Source organism: Perissodus microlepis, chromosome 1 (assembly GCF_051167445.1).
Source record: "Perissodus microlepis isolate ML-2025 ecotype Zambia chromosome 1, ASM5116744v1, whole genome shotgun sequence".
In the NCBI taxonomy this organism is placed as follows: Eukaryota; Metazoa; Chordata; class Actinopteri; order Cichliformes; family Cichlidae; genus Perissodus; species Perissodus microlepis.
In genome coordinates this window covers 6,220,586-6,235,078 of record NC_140461.1, presented here as the reverse complement: position 1 = coordinate 6,235,078, position 14,493 = coordinate 6,220,586, and the positions used below count along the sequence as shown (strand labels likewise).

The 14,493-nt window shown below is 38.8% G+C and overlaps 1 protein-coding gene across 1 annotated transcript in view; it reads left to right on the top strand.

The window, feature by feature from the left end:
- Window positions 1-14,493, top strand: part of abcc12 (ATP-binding cassette, sub-family C (CFTR/MRP), member 12) — a 31,544-nt gene that overhangs the window by 15,248 nt on the left and 1,803 nt on the right. Inside the window, exons 8-27 of the mRNA XM_084927916.1 lie at window positions 588-736; window positions 1,007-1,114; window positions 1,548-1,760; window positions 1,844-1,915; window positions 3,425-3,549; window positions 5,344-5,416; window positions 6,270-6,473; window positions 7,106-7,240; window positions 7,473-7,581; window positions 8,252-8,302; window positions 8,526-8,624; window positions 8,716-8,819; window positions 10,304-10,486; window positions 10,602-10,828; window positions 10,919-11,056; window positions 11,198-11,387; window positions 11,472-11,561; window positions 11,668-11,857; window positions 12,454-12,613; window positions 12,696-12,774. Of these exons, the coding sequence (XP_084784042.1) occupies window positions 588-736; window positions 1,007-1,114; window positions 1,548-1,760; window positions 1,844-1,915; window positions 3,425-3,549; window positions 5,344-5,416; window positions 6,270-6,473; window positions 7,106-7,240; window positions 7,473-7,581; window positions 8,252-8,302; window positions 8,526-8,624; window positions 8,716-8,819; window positions 10,304-10,486; window positions 10,602-10,828; window positions 10,919-11,056; window positions 11,198-11,387; window positions 11,472-11,561; window positions 11,668-11,857; window positions 12,454-12,613; window positions 12,696-12,774 (2,699 nt within the window). The remainder of the gene's footprint in view (window positions 1-587; window positions 737-1,006; window positions 1,115-1,547; window positions 1,761-1,843; window positions 1,916-3,424; window positions 3,550-5,343; window positions 5,417-6,269; window positions 6,474-7,105; window positions 7,241-7,472; window positions 7,582-8,251; window positions 8,303-8,525; window positions 8,625-8,715; window positions 8,820-10,303; window positions 10,487-10,601; window positions 10,829-10,918; window positions 11,057-11,197; window positions 11,388-11,471; window positions 11,562-11,667; window positions 11,858-12,453; window positions 12,614-12,695; window positions 12,775-14,493) is intronic.

Genomic DNA, 14,493 nt, shown 5'->3' with positions numbered 1-14,493 from the left:
GTAAAGTATGACCAAACTTTTGAGCGTTTAAGCCGCTTAGGCGCCGTATTTCCTGCCAGGTAAATGACGTTCCGCAACGTGGTGACGTCATTCGGGGCGACTGGAATCGATAAGGGAATCATTTGCAAAAATGGCAAACAATTCCAAGGAATTGAAACAGTGGGAACCGGTTCTCAACAAGAACCGGTTTTCGATACCCATCCCTAGTCATCTGCCTCTAAAACATGCAGTTGTTTGTGAGAACATCTTGAACTCTCACTTACTTTCAATTTACCTTGAACTTTTATGGACATTCATTGGCTTGCTGCCAAATCTGGGGCACGTGTTCTCATTTTCCTATGACAAGTAAAGTGCATGTGGGAATATGATATGCTTTAGTATCTTATGATCTTGTTAACTTTCTTATCAACACTGTGAGGTCTTCAGTCTGTACTCTTGGTAGTTTCTTGAATAAAAAATGATCATAATGTAGTCATCTGAATACCTTATTGCTCATTACTAAGGTGCTCACTAAAGAACTACAGTAAAGAAAAAAGGTAAGTCACTAAAGATAAAGTTAACTAATGGAAAACTTTTAATTCTTACAGGCTTAAGGAAAAATGAAAAGAAACAACTCCAGAAGATCAGTTATGTCCAGACTATTAATATAAGCATCGCCAACATCATACCCGCCATTGCCACTGTCCTCACCTTTCTGGTTCACACTTTGTTGGGGTTACCTCTCAGCACTTCTGATGTGAGTACTACAGCAGTATACTAAAACTGTACAGGCGGAAAAACACCTTTAACTAACATGTCAACTTAAAGTAACAAGTCTGAGATTCTGCAGTTCTGAAACTCAGACTGTTTGGATATGAGTCATAAGATAATGAAATACAGGTTTATTACATTCCTTTAATTGCAATTGTGCTAAACCAGATTGCTGTGGCCCATTTAATATCAACATGATTTTCTTGCATTCCATAATCATATATAGTGTTTTAACATAATTCTTTGTTTTTACTAGGCTTTTACCACAATTGGCATCTTCAACTGCATGAGGTTCTCCCTCATTGTCCTGCCCCCGTCTGTGAAGGCCACAGCTGAGGCTGTTGTAGCACTAAAACGATTAAGGGTAAATTATTTGTTTTGTGCCCTCTGTAACTGTTAACAATTCATGTAGTGACTCTATTGTGCTTTTTGTGTCTTTTGTCATACATATTCTTACACTGATGCATGCTCATATGAACACACTTTCAAATAATGAAGTCAGCATATGTACAAGCGAGCCAAAACCTCACAATTCAGACGTTTCTAAAATCAGTTTTATTTTTTTTTGTACTGCTGGCTGCCAGTGGCAGATGCTATGCATGATAAGGTCATCTCAGGTACACATCTTTAAATATAAGATATATTGTCAACCTGCATCACAAATCTGGTTTAACGCTGCTTTGATTCCTGTCTTACTTTTACCCTTGCTTTTGTCACACCTTGTATCTGACTTTCATTCAGAAATATCAACAGAAAAACACAGATAAGCTTGTAAATGCTGTTTGTTGTTATTTCAGAAAATTTTGCTGATCCAGAATCCTGAGCCCTACCTGATGAAAAAGGTAGATAATGACTCGGCTATAGTGATGAAAAATGCTACATTTTCCTGGACCAGACCTGAAAGCCAGTCTTCCCCCCCACCCAGCACAGCCAACGGAGTGTCAGAACACAAGACAGCTGAGACTGAATCCTCATCAGCATTGAAAAACATCTCCTTCACACTGCCTAAGGTGTGATTCAATTCTGATAATGATATCTCAGGTTATCTGCATTCTATTAAAAGTAAACTAATTGTCTCTGGTATTTCCCGAAGGGCAACCTGCTCGGTGTCTGTGGGAATGTGGGGAGTGGAAAGACATCACTGATTTCCAGCATTTTGGAACAGGTTGCTTTCTCTTTTGTGTTTTTGTCCTTTTCTGTTATTTTGTATCGTTTCTTTATAGTTTTCTTTTATTTATTTTTTGTTCACTCTTTCGTTATTTGCATGTGTTGAGAAGATAGAATGAGGACTTTGAGGATTCAGTGAATGTAGACAGTGAGCGAAACAGGAGGACTGTTGGAGGAAAGTTTGTGAATCAGGAAGTGCAGGGGATTAATAAGAAGGTGAGGGCAGCTATGAAGAGGATGAAGACTGGAAAGGCATTTATGACCAGGGCAAGGGTGATGTGCAAAAGTGTAATAACCTTTTTCTTCTTTTTGTTTTGTTAGCTTGAAGACACGTTATTAGGCAAAACTTGTGCTAATGCTACTAGGATTCAGCTAATGTCTGTTATTTAAATGTAGTTGATTAAATAAAATAAGTCCTACTACTGGAGTTCATTTGCGAGGTTTATTCTCGCATGAAGGAATTCAGTCAGTACAAGGCATGCAGGATTGAAGTGAGGAATTCTCTGGAACAGGGGAAGCAGACCCTACCTGTATAGGTTGTTACCCTGTTGCAAGACAGAAAACTAGTCACCCTACACAGGTCAAACATAGTTCAACAGGATATATGTAGCAGATAAGCTAAACAAGTCTTATCAATCCAGAGACTAGAAGCAGGGCACTGTCTGAGTTGGGGAAATTCTGCATGCTTGCACTTCTACTTCATGCAGGGGTCAAGCTGTATCTTAGTATATAACAAAACAATCTTCTACATATCTTATCTGCATAACACTTGTGTAGAAGGAAGCTGTTACAGTTTGTTTGCAAACATAGTAGTAATCTCCAACTTTATCTTCAGAATTATGTAGATGACAGAAAGTGATAAAGTTTTTGAGTCATACCATGAAGCTACAGGAAAAAATTGTTGAAGGTAGGTTAGTAAGAAAGGTGACGATCAGTGAGCAGAACGATGGCTTCATGCCAGGAAAGAGCATTATAGATTTGATGTTTGCTTTGAGATTGTTGACCGAGAAGTAGAGAGAAGGTAAGAAGAAGTTGCACTGTGTCTTTGTGTGAATCTAGAAAAAGTTTATGGTAGGGTGTCACAAGACAAACTGTGGTGGTGCAAGACATGTACAAGGACAACGAGACAGTTGTGAGGTGTGTGGTAGGAGTGAAAATGGGATTATATCAATGAGTGGCTCTGAGCCTCTTCTTCTTTGCAGTGGTGATGGATATGCTGATAGAAAAGGTCAGGCAGAAGTCTCTATGAACTAGGATGTATGCAGATGATACTGTGATCTTTATTAAGAGTGTGGAGCAGGTGGAAAAGAGCCTGGAGAGGTGGAAGTACACACTGGAGAGAAAAGGGATGAAAGTCAATACATATATATGAATAGGGCATACGATCAGCCGTGGCGAGGTCTAACAAGAGACGAAGGAGGAGAAAGAAGAAGTTTTTACTATTTCTAACCGTACATAAAATGTCCAGTAAATATAGCTTTTCTGTCTCCTTGATTTTATCTTTTAGATGCACCTTCTTCGGGGCTCCATCACAGCCGATGGGACATTTGCTTACGTCTCCCAGCAGGCCTGGATTTTCCACGGAACTGTTCAAGAAAATATCCTCATGGGGGAACCTTTTGACCAAACCAAGTAATTGATAATTTAACATAAATCAGCGCTTGTCACTATTTTCGAGTAGCTAAGACTTTAATATGAAAAGAACAGGTATTATTATAAAATAAGGAGATTTCATTTGGGGCAATATGATTTTAATTACTGCACCAACCAAGACTATGAAAATGAGGGCAAGCGTTTTAGATTTGACTATATATTCCCTGTGACCTTACATGAAAAATGTTCAACTAGGAGAAAGTTCATCTTATCTTTGTGAATTTGCATCTGATAAGAATGTAATAAAGGTGGAGGTCATCTTCATTATCTGACAGGGTTACAATAGGAAGTAGGGATGCACCGATACCACTTTTTTGGAAAACGAGTACGAGTACTTGCATTTCAGTACTCGCCGATACCGATACCGAGTACTTACTCATTGACAAATGCCAGCCATTTGACTTTCTGGTAGTAATAAGGGAAATGTATTTCATTTTATATATATTGCATACATTTGTATTTGTGTATTTTAGTTACAAATATATAATATTTCAGATGTAAAATAATCTTACATTTAGTACTGTAGTTTATCATTGAATACCTATAGCACACAGACTTTACCTTGGGTCAAGTATGGTGGAGATGAAGTACAGTGGGTTGGTCTCGACGTCACTGAAGCGCTTCTTGACAGCTGCCTGTAAGGTTGCTTTCATTGCCTTGACGCCGTGGTCCTCGTCTGTTTCTCTGTTTAGAAGTCTCACTAGCACAGTCACAGCTGGGATGACATCAGAGGCTAGTGCGTCATAGCTGCTCACTTTTTTAGTTAGTTCCTCAAAGGGGGCAAGGATGGCAACAGTCGTATCCATAAGAGCCCATTGGTGAGCAGTGAGATAGTCAGGGAGTTCGTGCTCGGACACATACACCTCCAGCACTCGCTTTTGCTCAATGAGGGACTGGAGCATGTAATACGTGCTGTTCCAGCGCGTCTGTACGTCCTGCTGCAGTCTCTTTATTGGCTGGTTGAGCTGTCCCTGAATGTCCTCGAGGCGGGAGTAGGCTAAGGCGGAATGTTTAAAATGCCCAACTATTTTCTGTCCCACTGCTATAGCATCAGCTATGCTCCTCTGTGCTAATAAGCGTGGGTAAATAAGCGTGGGTAAACTCTTTGTACTTGTTGTCGTGTTGGGATTTTAGGTGCTTGATTAAATTACTTGTGTTAAATGCGCTACCTTTTGAGCCTCCTCTGGACAATTTCGCTGAGCACAATTTGCAGTCCGCCTTTGTTTTCGCGTCTTCGTTCACTTTGAAATAGTTCCACACGGCTGACATTTCTCGCCTTGCCTTCTCCCCGCTCTGAACTGCAGCCGGGGCCTGGGGGCGGGCACTTGGCGCTTGTGATTAACCCCTTACATGCCGCTCAAACATAGACAGGTCTCAGACCGTGGTATCGGTCCCCGGTATCGGGGGACTTTTAACGAGTACGAGTACTTTAGAAAATGTGGTATCGAGGCCGATACCAGATACCGGTATCGGTGCATCCCTAATAGGAAGTTCAATTTAGTGATGGTGAGAAGGGAAACTTGCTGACCTCTGTAGTGTTGACTTAACAGAAAGTGAAAGGGCCCTTTCATAACCTCTCATAAACCACCAGGCACCATATATCTGAGCAAATTAAAGGAATTATTTTTCAAAGAAAAGTTTTCCAGAGACCAGTGCTTATCCTGATTACATATGTTATTGGACTCATTGGATTTTTAGAATTACTTAAATGGTTCTGTTCGATACACTATATTTCTCTCAATCAGGGCACTATCTTACATTGTCACTCCACAGATATGACAGGGTTGTGGATGTCTGTAGCCTCAGAGCTGACCTGAAGATTCTGCCATTCGGTGACCAAACTGAGGTAGGTGATCTCTCTTTAAACTGTCAAAGAAATTCATTGAAAGTCCTTATCTGCATAAACAAGTATCTGCTTGATAAGTAGAAAAAAAAGCCTTGTGTCATGTGTCCTAGTCGTTTAAACATACAGTTCAACAAAGTCCAAAATAATGAGCTATTTGAAGTTAAACAAACTGTAACAATCATATCTCCCCTCCAGCAACTACTATGTGAAGATAAAGGAGGGTATATTGGAGTTTGCCTGGTAACAGATGACTCAGAGGAGGTCATGCACTGAGGCCAAGACACATATAGGCTGCCTGAACACACATACACAGTATCTAGACTTGTTTTGCTCGAAACTGCAAAGTTGTTTTACCTGCATACGTGACAGTTTAGTTCCACAAATAAGTGAAGTGCAGTAAGTGAAATAACAGGAAGCATCTGGCAGTGGCGGAGGAACAGAGGAAGGAACTGTTCTTTTTTAGAAGATGTCCAAGCTTGGAATTACTGGAACTGATGCATGTTAGTTATCTGCTTTGACGCATGATGCTCGTCATCAACTATGTCATATATATGACTGCTCATTTATTGTTCTGGGAAGATCGATGCTATTTGAGTGATCGTGCTCGGCTTCCCACATATATGTGTTTCAATAAAATCATTGTTTTGACGCACCTCACTGGGACTTTGCAGTCGTTTGTCTTTTACCTCAAATCAAGAATCAGGACATGAGGCAGAATAATGCTATAGTGTTGTATGGAATAAATGCACTAGTATAATGTAATGAATTACAATATTTAAAATATAATACCATCTCTTCCATAAAGATTGAGTAAATTTCTGGATTGTATTAAGTCTTACTGACATTTTGTCAGATTGGGGAGCGGGGGCTTAATCTGTCAGGGGGACAGAAGCAGAGGATCAGCCTGGCCAGAGCAGTCTACTCCAACAAGGACATCTTCCTCCTTGACGATCCTCTATCTGCTGTTGACGCTCATGTGGGGAAACATATTTTTGAAGAATGCATAAAGAAGGAACTCCAAGGAAAATCTGTCATACTGGTTACACACCAGCTCCAGGTAAGAACACTGTTTCATTCTTTAGTGCTTTCACTAAAGAATAACACTAAATGACAAGAACAACTGATGTAAGCAGTTAAAAGAAGACTTTCCTGACCATATATATTGTAATTTTACAGTCAGAGGCCATGTCTTACCATGACAGGAAGAATAGAAAAACATCTGTTAATGTTTTATAAAAATCACTATATTCCACTTTGTTAATCTGTATAAAAACCAAAGTGAAAAATTAACCAGGTTACTTGATGGATCATAGCTTGGTCTGAGCCTCTGAAATCTGGAAATCAGATTTCATGAATATGAATATGCATATTCATGAAATTAATATGCATATTGTCTAAAATTGTATTTTTAAATATGACATTTTGGACAAATTCAGTCAAATCTGAAAAAACCTAGAAGGCATTCTTGGCTTATAGTTTACCTACTAATCATAAGTCACTAATCTGAGGAAGAGTATTTGACTGGTGCTCTTACCCGTGAGTTCTAAGCCATTTCGTAAGTCACGCTACTGGAGATAAGAACATCTGTCAAATGACATAAATGTGTACGTACATGTGATTATAGTTTTGAACAGGTCTGACGACACTGTAGATTTTGTTGCCACAGTTGTTCTCACTTATGCTTGCTAGTATTTGGAGTTCTGTGATGACATCCTGGTTCTGGATGACGGGGAGATCAGGGAGGCCGGAAACCACCAAACCTTGATGAACGCCAGCGGACGCTATGCTCAGCTCATCACCAATTACCAGATGGAACAGTCCAAAGTAAGTATACCCTAAATTAAAAGCATGCATCTTGTACCTCTTCTATTTTTATCTTTGATTCTTATTATTATGTTCCTGCAAACCACCTCACCTGTTCTTTATTGTTTTATTATGTCAAAAACAATAAACTTAATGATCAGTTGTAAAACAAGGTACAAATCATTCCATTTGTGGTTATACGTTTGTACGGGCTGTGCTGTAATGCTGTGTTCCTGATATTCTTGCTTGTCAGACTCAGAATGAGGAGGGAGAGGAAGAGGAGGATTTATCATCCCAAGATGCCGCTGAGTTGAAAGAGGTTGAGCTCAGATATCGTGCAGACAGTGGGATGGCAAACCCTGGTATAAAAACTAGGAAGAAAATCATTTTAATAATTTGAACTTTTTGGGTGTTTTTGAATTCATGACAGACTTTCCATGTTTTAGTAGTGGTGCTTTTTTGAATAGGTGGGATTTTTGTTTTTTCACTGTCCAGAGACCAGTGTTCAGGGGGATGACGCTGACACTTTCTAAATGTTGCTGTGCCAATGCATGTGCAGTGTTGACACATCAGTACTTTTGTTTGTTAAAGAGCAACTGTATAACCAGGGACAGGGCAAAGTTTTGTAAATCAAAAACAAGGCCATGTAAAGTAATAACAGACAGGGCAGCAAACTTGTTGACCTGGATGTTTTGGCTATATACCCATATTATAAGTTCTTGTGACTTCATACCAAAAACATGACCTGTGAAGGTCATGAAATAACATTACTATCATATTTATATGCATCAAAGCATTCATTGACCTGCAATCAGGTCAGGATAGAAATGTTTGATCACAGTTGTATTATTTAAAGTGACTCTTCCCTCTATGGATACAATGTATACAAGTGATCAGTTTCCAGATTTCCTTGCTGTAGGGGTCTGTGGTTCAACTCTTTGCAGTTATGTCTTACAATATGTGGACAATGATAATTTAAGTCAATTTTTGTGATTAGTAGAATGATAAAATTACTTCTATTCTTCCTTTCAGCATTTGACATGTCAGATGAAAAAGATCATGAAACAACAGCTGAGCAAAAGCGTAAGTCTTTAAAGTTCACTTAATTCTGAGTGTCATCCCACCGTTTGTCAGCTGTTTCACTATTACATATTTAGTTGTTATGTGATCCCCTTTTTTACACCAAGCAATACTTTAGATTTTTTAAATATTTTTTATAATGGAAATGCACATGTGATGCATGTCAATGCAAATGGAAGTCACTAATCCTGTTACGACTCTATTAAAATATTTTCCCTGTTTTAAGCTCCTGTCAAGTCTGATGACCAGCTGGTCCATCAAGAGTCCTCCACAGAGGGTGCTGTCTCCTTAAGAACCTACCACCAGTACTGTCAAGCAGCTGGAGGTCTGATACAACACACACATGCATTTACATGATTTTGAGCAATAATGTACCAATATGTACTTAATAGTTGTGCTGTAACTCTTTGCTACAGGCTACATTCTCGTCTTTCTCACTGTCCTGAACATTGTCCTGATGATTGGATCCATAGCCTTCAGCAACTGGTGGCTCAGCTTCTGGCTTGGAAAGGGTAATGGGGTGAGAATCCTCTCTCTCTAGCATTCACACAAAAATAATCTCATCATGCATAAACAGCTTGGGTGAAATGACTATGAGCTCTCAGTCACTGTGTAGCCTAACACAAGTGAATCCAATAAAGATGATTACAAGCACCAGAAGGTACATTGTTTCAAGTAAGATTGCCCGTGTTAGCCAGTCTCTTTAAAATTAGAGGGTTACAATGGACTTAAGGTAAAACCTTGAATTTTTGGCTTTTTCCAGGCTACCTCAGCTTTTAAGTAACCCACAAATACTTACTAGTGATGAGTTCAGGTGGTGGTCAAGTGAGGTCTGTGAGAGTTAGTGCTCTTTGGCCTTATTTGGTTTTGAGCAGTTCTTATTAAGCTCAGATTATTGGATGTGCTCATTATACTGCTGCAGTGTGAATCTTTTACAGGGTCCAGCATACCTGTAAAGAACAGAGTGCTAACTGAATGGTCTGGGCAGAACCAATGTGATGAAGAACATAATATTCCAGCTAGCACATTTCTTAGTGGTACAATCTCGTATTATTCCAGCCTATCAGTACACAGAATACTGGCACATCTTAGTCTACCCATTACGCTTGTTTAGCTTGACCCTAACCCTAACCATTAGAGGTGGGAATCACCATACATCCCACGATACGATATTATTGCAATTTTTTTAAATATTTTGCGATATTCAGATTCTGTACATAAAGGTAAACTTTGTCAATATTCATTTTATCTAATATCAAAGTCTCGCACTCAGTCTTTCTCTCATTTCAGTCAGTTTTATTGTTGACAAACTGAACGGTTTGTATTACAGTCTAGTCCAACTTAACTGAATGCAACCATCTGGTACAATTATAGCTATTCTGAATTATGCAATTTATGAAAACTATGCAGCACATTCAGCAACTGAAGAATTTGAAAGTAAATTAAAACAAAATATAATTTTACATTAAATAAAAAAGTTTTAAACTCAATTAAAATAAAACATGTCTTAAATTAAAATAAGTAAACTGTCATGTTTATTGCTGCCAAAAAAAAAGTTTGGACATTTGGACAGTGAAGGAATGTCAGGATTCTTGCTCAGAAAAAGGATCAACATGCTCTGAAGTCAGAGCACAAAAACCTTTTTTGTAACAAAATATCGATTTCTGCTGTCCCTGTATCGATACATTATTAGCAAACAAAATATCACGATGCTACACAGTATCGATTTTTTTCCCCCACCCCTACTAACCATGCTCCAACACCATTACTACTAAAAATTGTTCTTTAACAGTACTTTTGCATGCTGGACTGTTATGTTCTTTATTTAGCAAATTATGGATCTGGAAAGAAATTAGTTTCCATGCACTGCTGTATTAGAAAACTGCTCTCTAGCTGTGGCTTGTCACTCAAGATGACAGTTCAAGAAAGACCCACTGAAACGATCGACACGCCAAGTCCACTCTCTCTCCACTAACAAAAGATATTTTGTCTGTTTTATCGAAGTCATCGACTAACCCAGGTTCAGATCCAGGTGACATCTCAAAAAATCCAGACCTGCACTATTACCAAACGATTTATGGTGTGATGATGCTCATCATGGTGGTACTTGCCCTCATCAAATGCTTCTTTTATACTTACGTCACCTTGAGGGCCTCCTGCAAACTCCACAACACAATGTTCAAGAAGGTACCAAGAAATAATCCCCTGTGTTTACCATCCAACATGACCAATTGAAACACAGATTAACTGCTCAATGATTCAAAGAATGATTATTTTTGTTGTTTGTATTTTCCTCTCACAGATTATTGGCAGTCCAATGAGTTTCTTTGACACAACTCCAACAGGCCGAATTCTAAACCGTTTCTCTAAAGATCAAGAGGAGGTGGACACTGTGCTTCCTCTTCACATGGATTCTTTCCTGCAGTTTTGTCTTCTCGTCACATTCACAATTATCATCATTGCATCCGTTTTTCCATACATGCTTGTGGCTGTAGTTATCATGGGAGCTTTGTTTACCCTCATTCTGTTGTGAGTTAAGTTTTAAAAATTGTCTTAGTGTGAGAGCAGATAGTTGTTTAAGGTACAGTTTGCTCAACATTTGTTTGAATTTATCTGCAGCCTATTCCAAAGGGGTATTCGTCTTATGAAGAAGATGGAAAATATCAGCCGTTCTCCCTGTATCTCACTAACGACTTCTACACTGCAGGGCCTCAGCACCATCCATGCTTACAACACAAGAAACAGTCACATAGAAATGTAAGACACCAGAACTCTTTCACAGAAACAAATAAGTCTCTCTATTACTGGTCGTAATAGTAAATAATGTGTTCTTCTGTAAATGATGTGGTGTTTGATCGGTGCTCTCAACTCTCATCATGTCGTTGTGTCATATTGTAGGTTCAAGTCCCTGAATGACATCAACTCCAATCAATTTTTATTGTTTCATTCTGGCACCCGATGGCTTTCTTTCTGGCTGGACTTCATGGCTGCTATTATGACCTTGTTGGTGTCTCTGTTTGTAGTGCTTAGCAGTAATGACTTTATCGCTCCATCCTTGAAAGGCCTGGCCATAACCTATACCATACAGGTAAATAAGGAGAGCAGAGTTATACGTCTAAGTCATGTTGAAATGTGTGTTTGTGTTTTGTTAGAACTTTTGTGTGTTGTCCAGTTGACAGGCATGCTTCAATATGTAGTAAGACAGTCAACGGAAGTGGAAGCAAGGTTCAACTCAGTGGAGCGACTGCAGGAATACATCATGGTCAGATTTCTCTCCGGAAACGATCCATCTTTCATGGTTTTGCCAAGACCAAACCCCAAATTCCCTCTGTTTGCCTCACTCAAAAAATAAACTTTTTTATTTGCAGGATTGTAAGTCTGAGGCCCCCAGGCATGTTAAAGAGGCTCAGATCCCACAGGACTGGCCTAGCAGTGGGGGCATCTCCTTCAAAGACTATAAGATGAGGTACAGGGAGAATACACCAATCGTCCTAAACGGCCTTGATTTCCACATTCAACCTGGAGAGAAGCTGGGGATCGTGGGAAGGACTGGCTCTGGTAAGGCCCCGAATTTAGTAGCTATTACATTTTCTTAATTTTTATTCAGTGGGATTTTTGAAAAAAATGATATGTTAATTAGAAATATTTAAATAATTAAGTTTGAAGCCGTCTCTGTCATATTTCCTGTTTTATAACTTGCTAATAGGTGACAAATCTGGACTGTAGGAAGAGCAGTTTAGACCCATGGTTCTTTGAGTAGGTCGCCATGCTGTTGTAGTTTAGCACAGTTTGATCTTTTATCAGTGGACGCACTAACAAAGTGCTTACTGACCTTGGTTGAAACTGGACTCAGAAAAAAAATAAATGTTTCTGATTCCATTTAGTGATGGTCTCCTTATTCCCAATCACTGATTAAGATGAAAGATAATTTGTTGTCTATCCATTAAAATGTATAACTTTAAACATTCATGTGTTAAATTAAATCTGTCTTTATTTGCATTTTACACAGTTTCCTTTTTTTGGGAAACAGGGTTGTAATTATTATAGCAGTGAATTCCTAATTATTCCATAGTCCAGATTACAATTTTAATCAGCTCTTCTCGACAGCTATAGTGTAATATTCAGCTACTCTGCTCTGTGCTTTGTGTCTGTAGGGAAATCCTCTTTAGGAGTAGCTCTATTCAGACTAGCAGAGCCTGCAGCAGGAACCATAAAGATAGACGGAGTTGATATTATGTCCATTGGCCTGCAGGATTTGCGCAGCAAGTTGTCCATCATCCCTCAGGACCCTGTGCTGTTCATCGGTACAGTAAGGTAGTGAACCAGAAGTACAGAATCGCACACTGATTTTACTCCTGCATGTCAGTCACTAGATAAAGAGCTGTTTTTCCTACAGGTACAACCTAGACCCGTTTAATAACTACACTGATGAGGAGATTTGGGCAGCACTGGAGAAGACCTATATAAAGGACTCAGTATGTTATCAGTATTGTATAGTCTTGTTTGTTTTGCTACTCGCTTTTATCCAAGATTTTGCTTTGACAAAAACTAAAACCCACAACGTGTAAGACTGCAGTCTCTGTGACACGTCTGATTAGTATAGCCCTAAAAGAATATGGAATAGCCCTAGAGCCAAACATATATTTTGTGTTCATTTTTTTGACACATCCTATGTTCATGTTGTTCATGACGTTTATTTAGTTTTACTTCTGTTCTTTGTTTCCTTTAGTTAGCTCTCAGTTATTAGATTTTTAACAATTTTTCTGCCACTGGCCAGTATTGTTTACTCTCTGACGAGCTCTGCATATTTACTTTATCTTTGCATTGAAAATTTGGAATTTGGACTTCTTTTTCCCCCAGTGCCCTACATTTAGTTCACCTTCTTCTGTGTACCATTATAGTACCATCTGTCCAGGCACACGTTTTTCCGCAGCAGAAAACAACTCTCTAGCAGTTATTAATGGCACCACTAATGCTGACTAATGTTGCTCTCATGCCGTGAACCTGGAAGTAATAAACCCTAAAGATTTTTATTACAACAAGTTTGATAAGGTTCTGGCATGTCTAAATTTTTATCACAGAATACACTCAGGAACAGTGTTGGTCAAGTTACTTGAAATAAGTAATCAGTAACTAATTACTGATTACTTCCCCAAAAAGTAATCCCGTTACTTTACTGATTACTTATTTTCAAAAGTAATTAATTACACAGCTACTTTAAAAAAAAACAAAAAAAACCAAACACGATTTACAACCTGAATAGGTAATAAAGCAATAGCTCTTTCAGCCCAAATCTAATTTCTGCATAATCCATCATACAAAATGTAATCAAATGGAAAAGTCAATTTTTAAAACTTGTTTTATTCGTTTTAATCTTTTAACTTTATGCATCAAGCAAAAATTTTATTATATGCACCATTCTCTGACTGGAAGAAATTTGTTTAACATTTAAACCTATTTTCTGCACGTTCCAGCACATAAAATAAAATATTTTTTTTGTGTTTACACTCAGTCTTTCAAATAGATGCAAGTAAAACACAGCAGAAAATAAATAAAATCAAAGACTAGCGGTCCTGTTGCTCTATTTTCACCTGTAAAGCAGGATTAGGGTAGGCGGAGGTTTACCCTGGTGCAGGTGTGCCGCAGCGGTCAGTTGAAGAATCCGCGAGTTTCTGTGTGAATTTCCCATTACGTCGTAGCGCACTCGGTGCTTGTTTCCAAGTTTAGGGGGTTTTTGTCGCTGTAAAAAGACGTTTTCTTCCCACGCACAACGGACACTAATGTTTTTGTCACTTTTTATGGAATCAAACTCAAAGAAAGGTCAGTACTTCCACGCTTTAAACGCTGCACGCTCATACTTTCTCCCGCACTCGATATATTATCCATTGTTGATCTGCATACAGCTGTTGTCACGAATGTCGCACTCGCTTACGTCACTGTCATGAGACATTCTCGCAAAAAAAAAAATAAAAAAAAAAAATAATCACGGTTTTAGTAGCGTTTCTACGGGAAAGTAACGGTAATCTAATTACCAAGTAACGCGTTACTGCCCATCTCTGCTCAGGAATTCCTTTCTGGCAAAAATGAACTGTAGTAGTCCTTAATCCAAGGCTAGCATGGGGGTTGCAAGCCAATCTCACTGTCTAACTGCAGATAGTCTTTCCATATAAGAGTTCAAACTTTTGACAAGGATT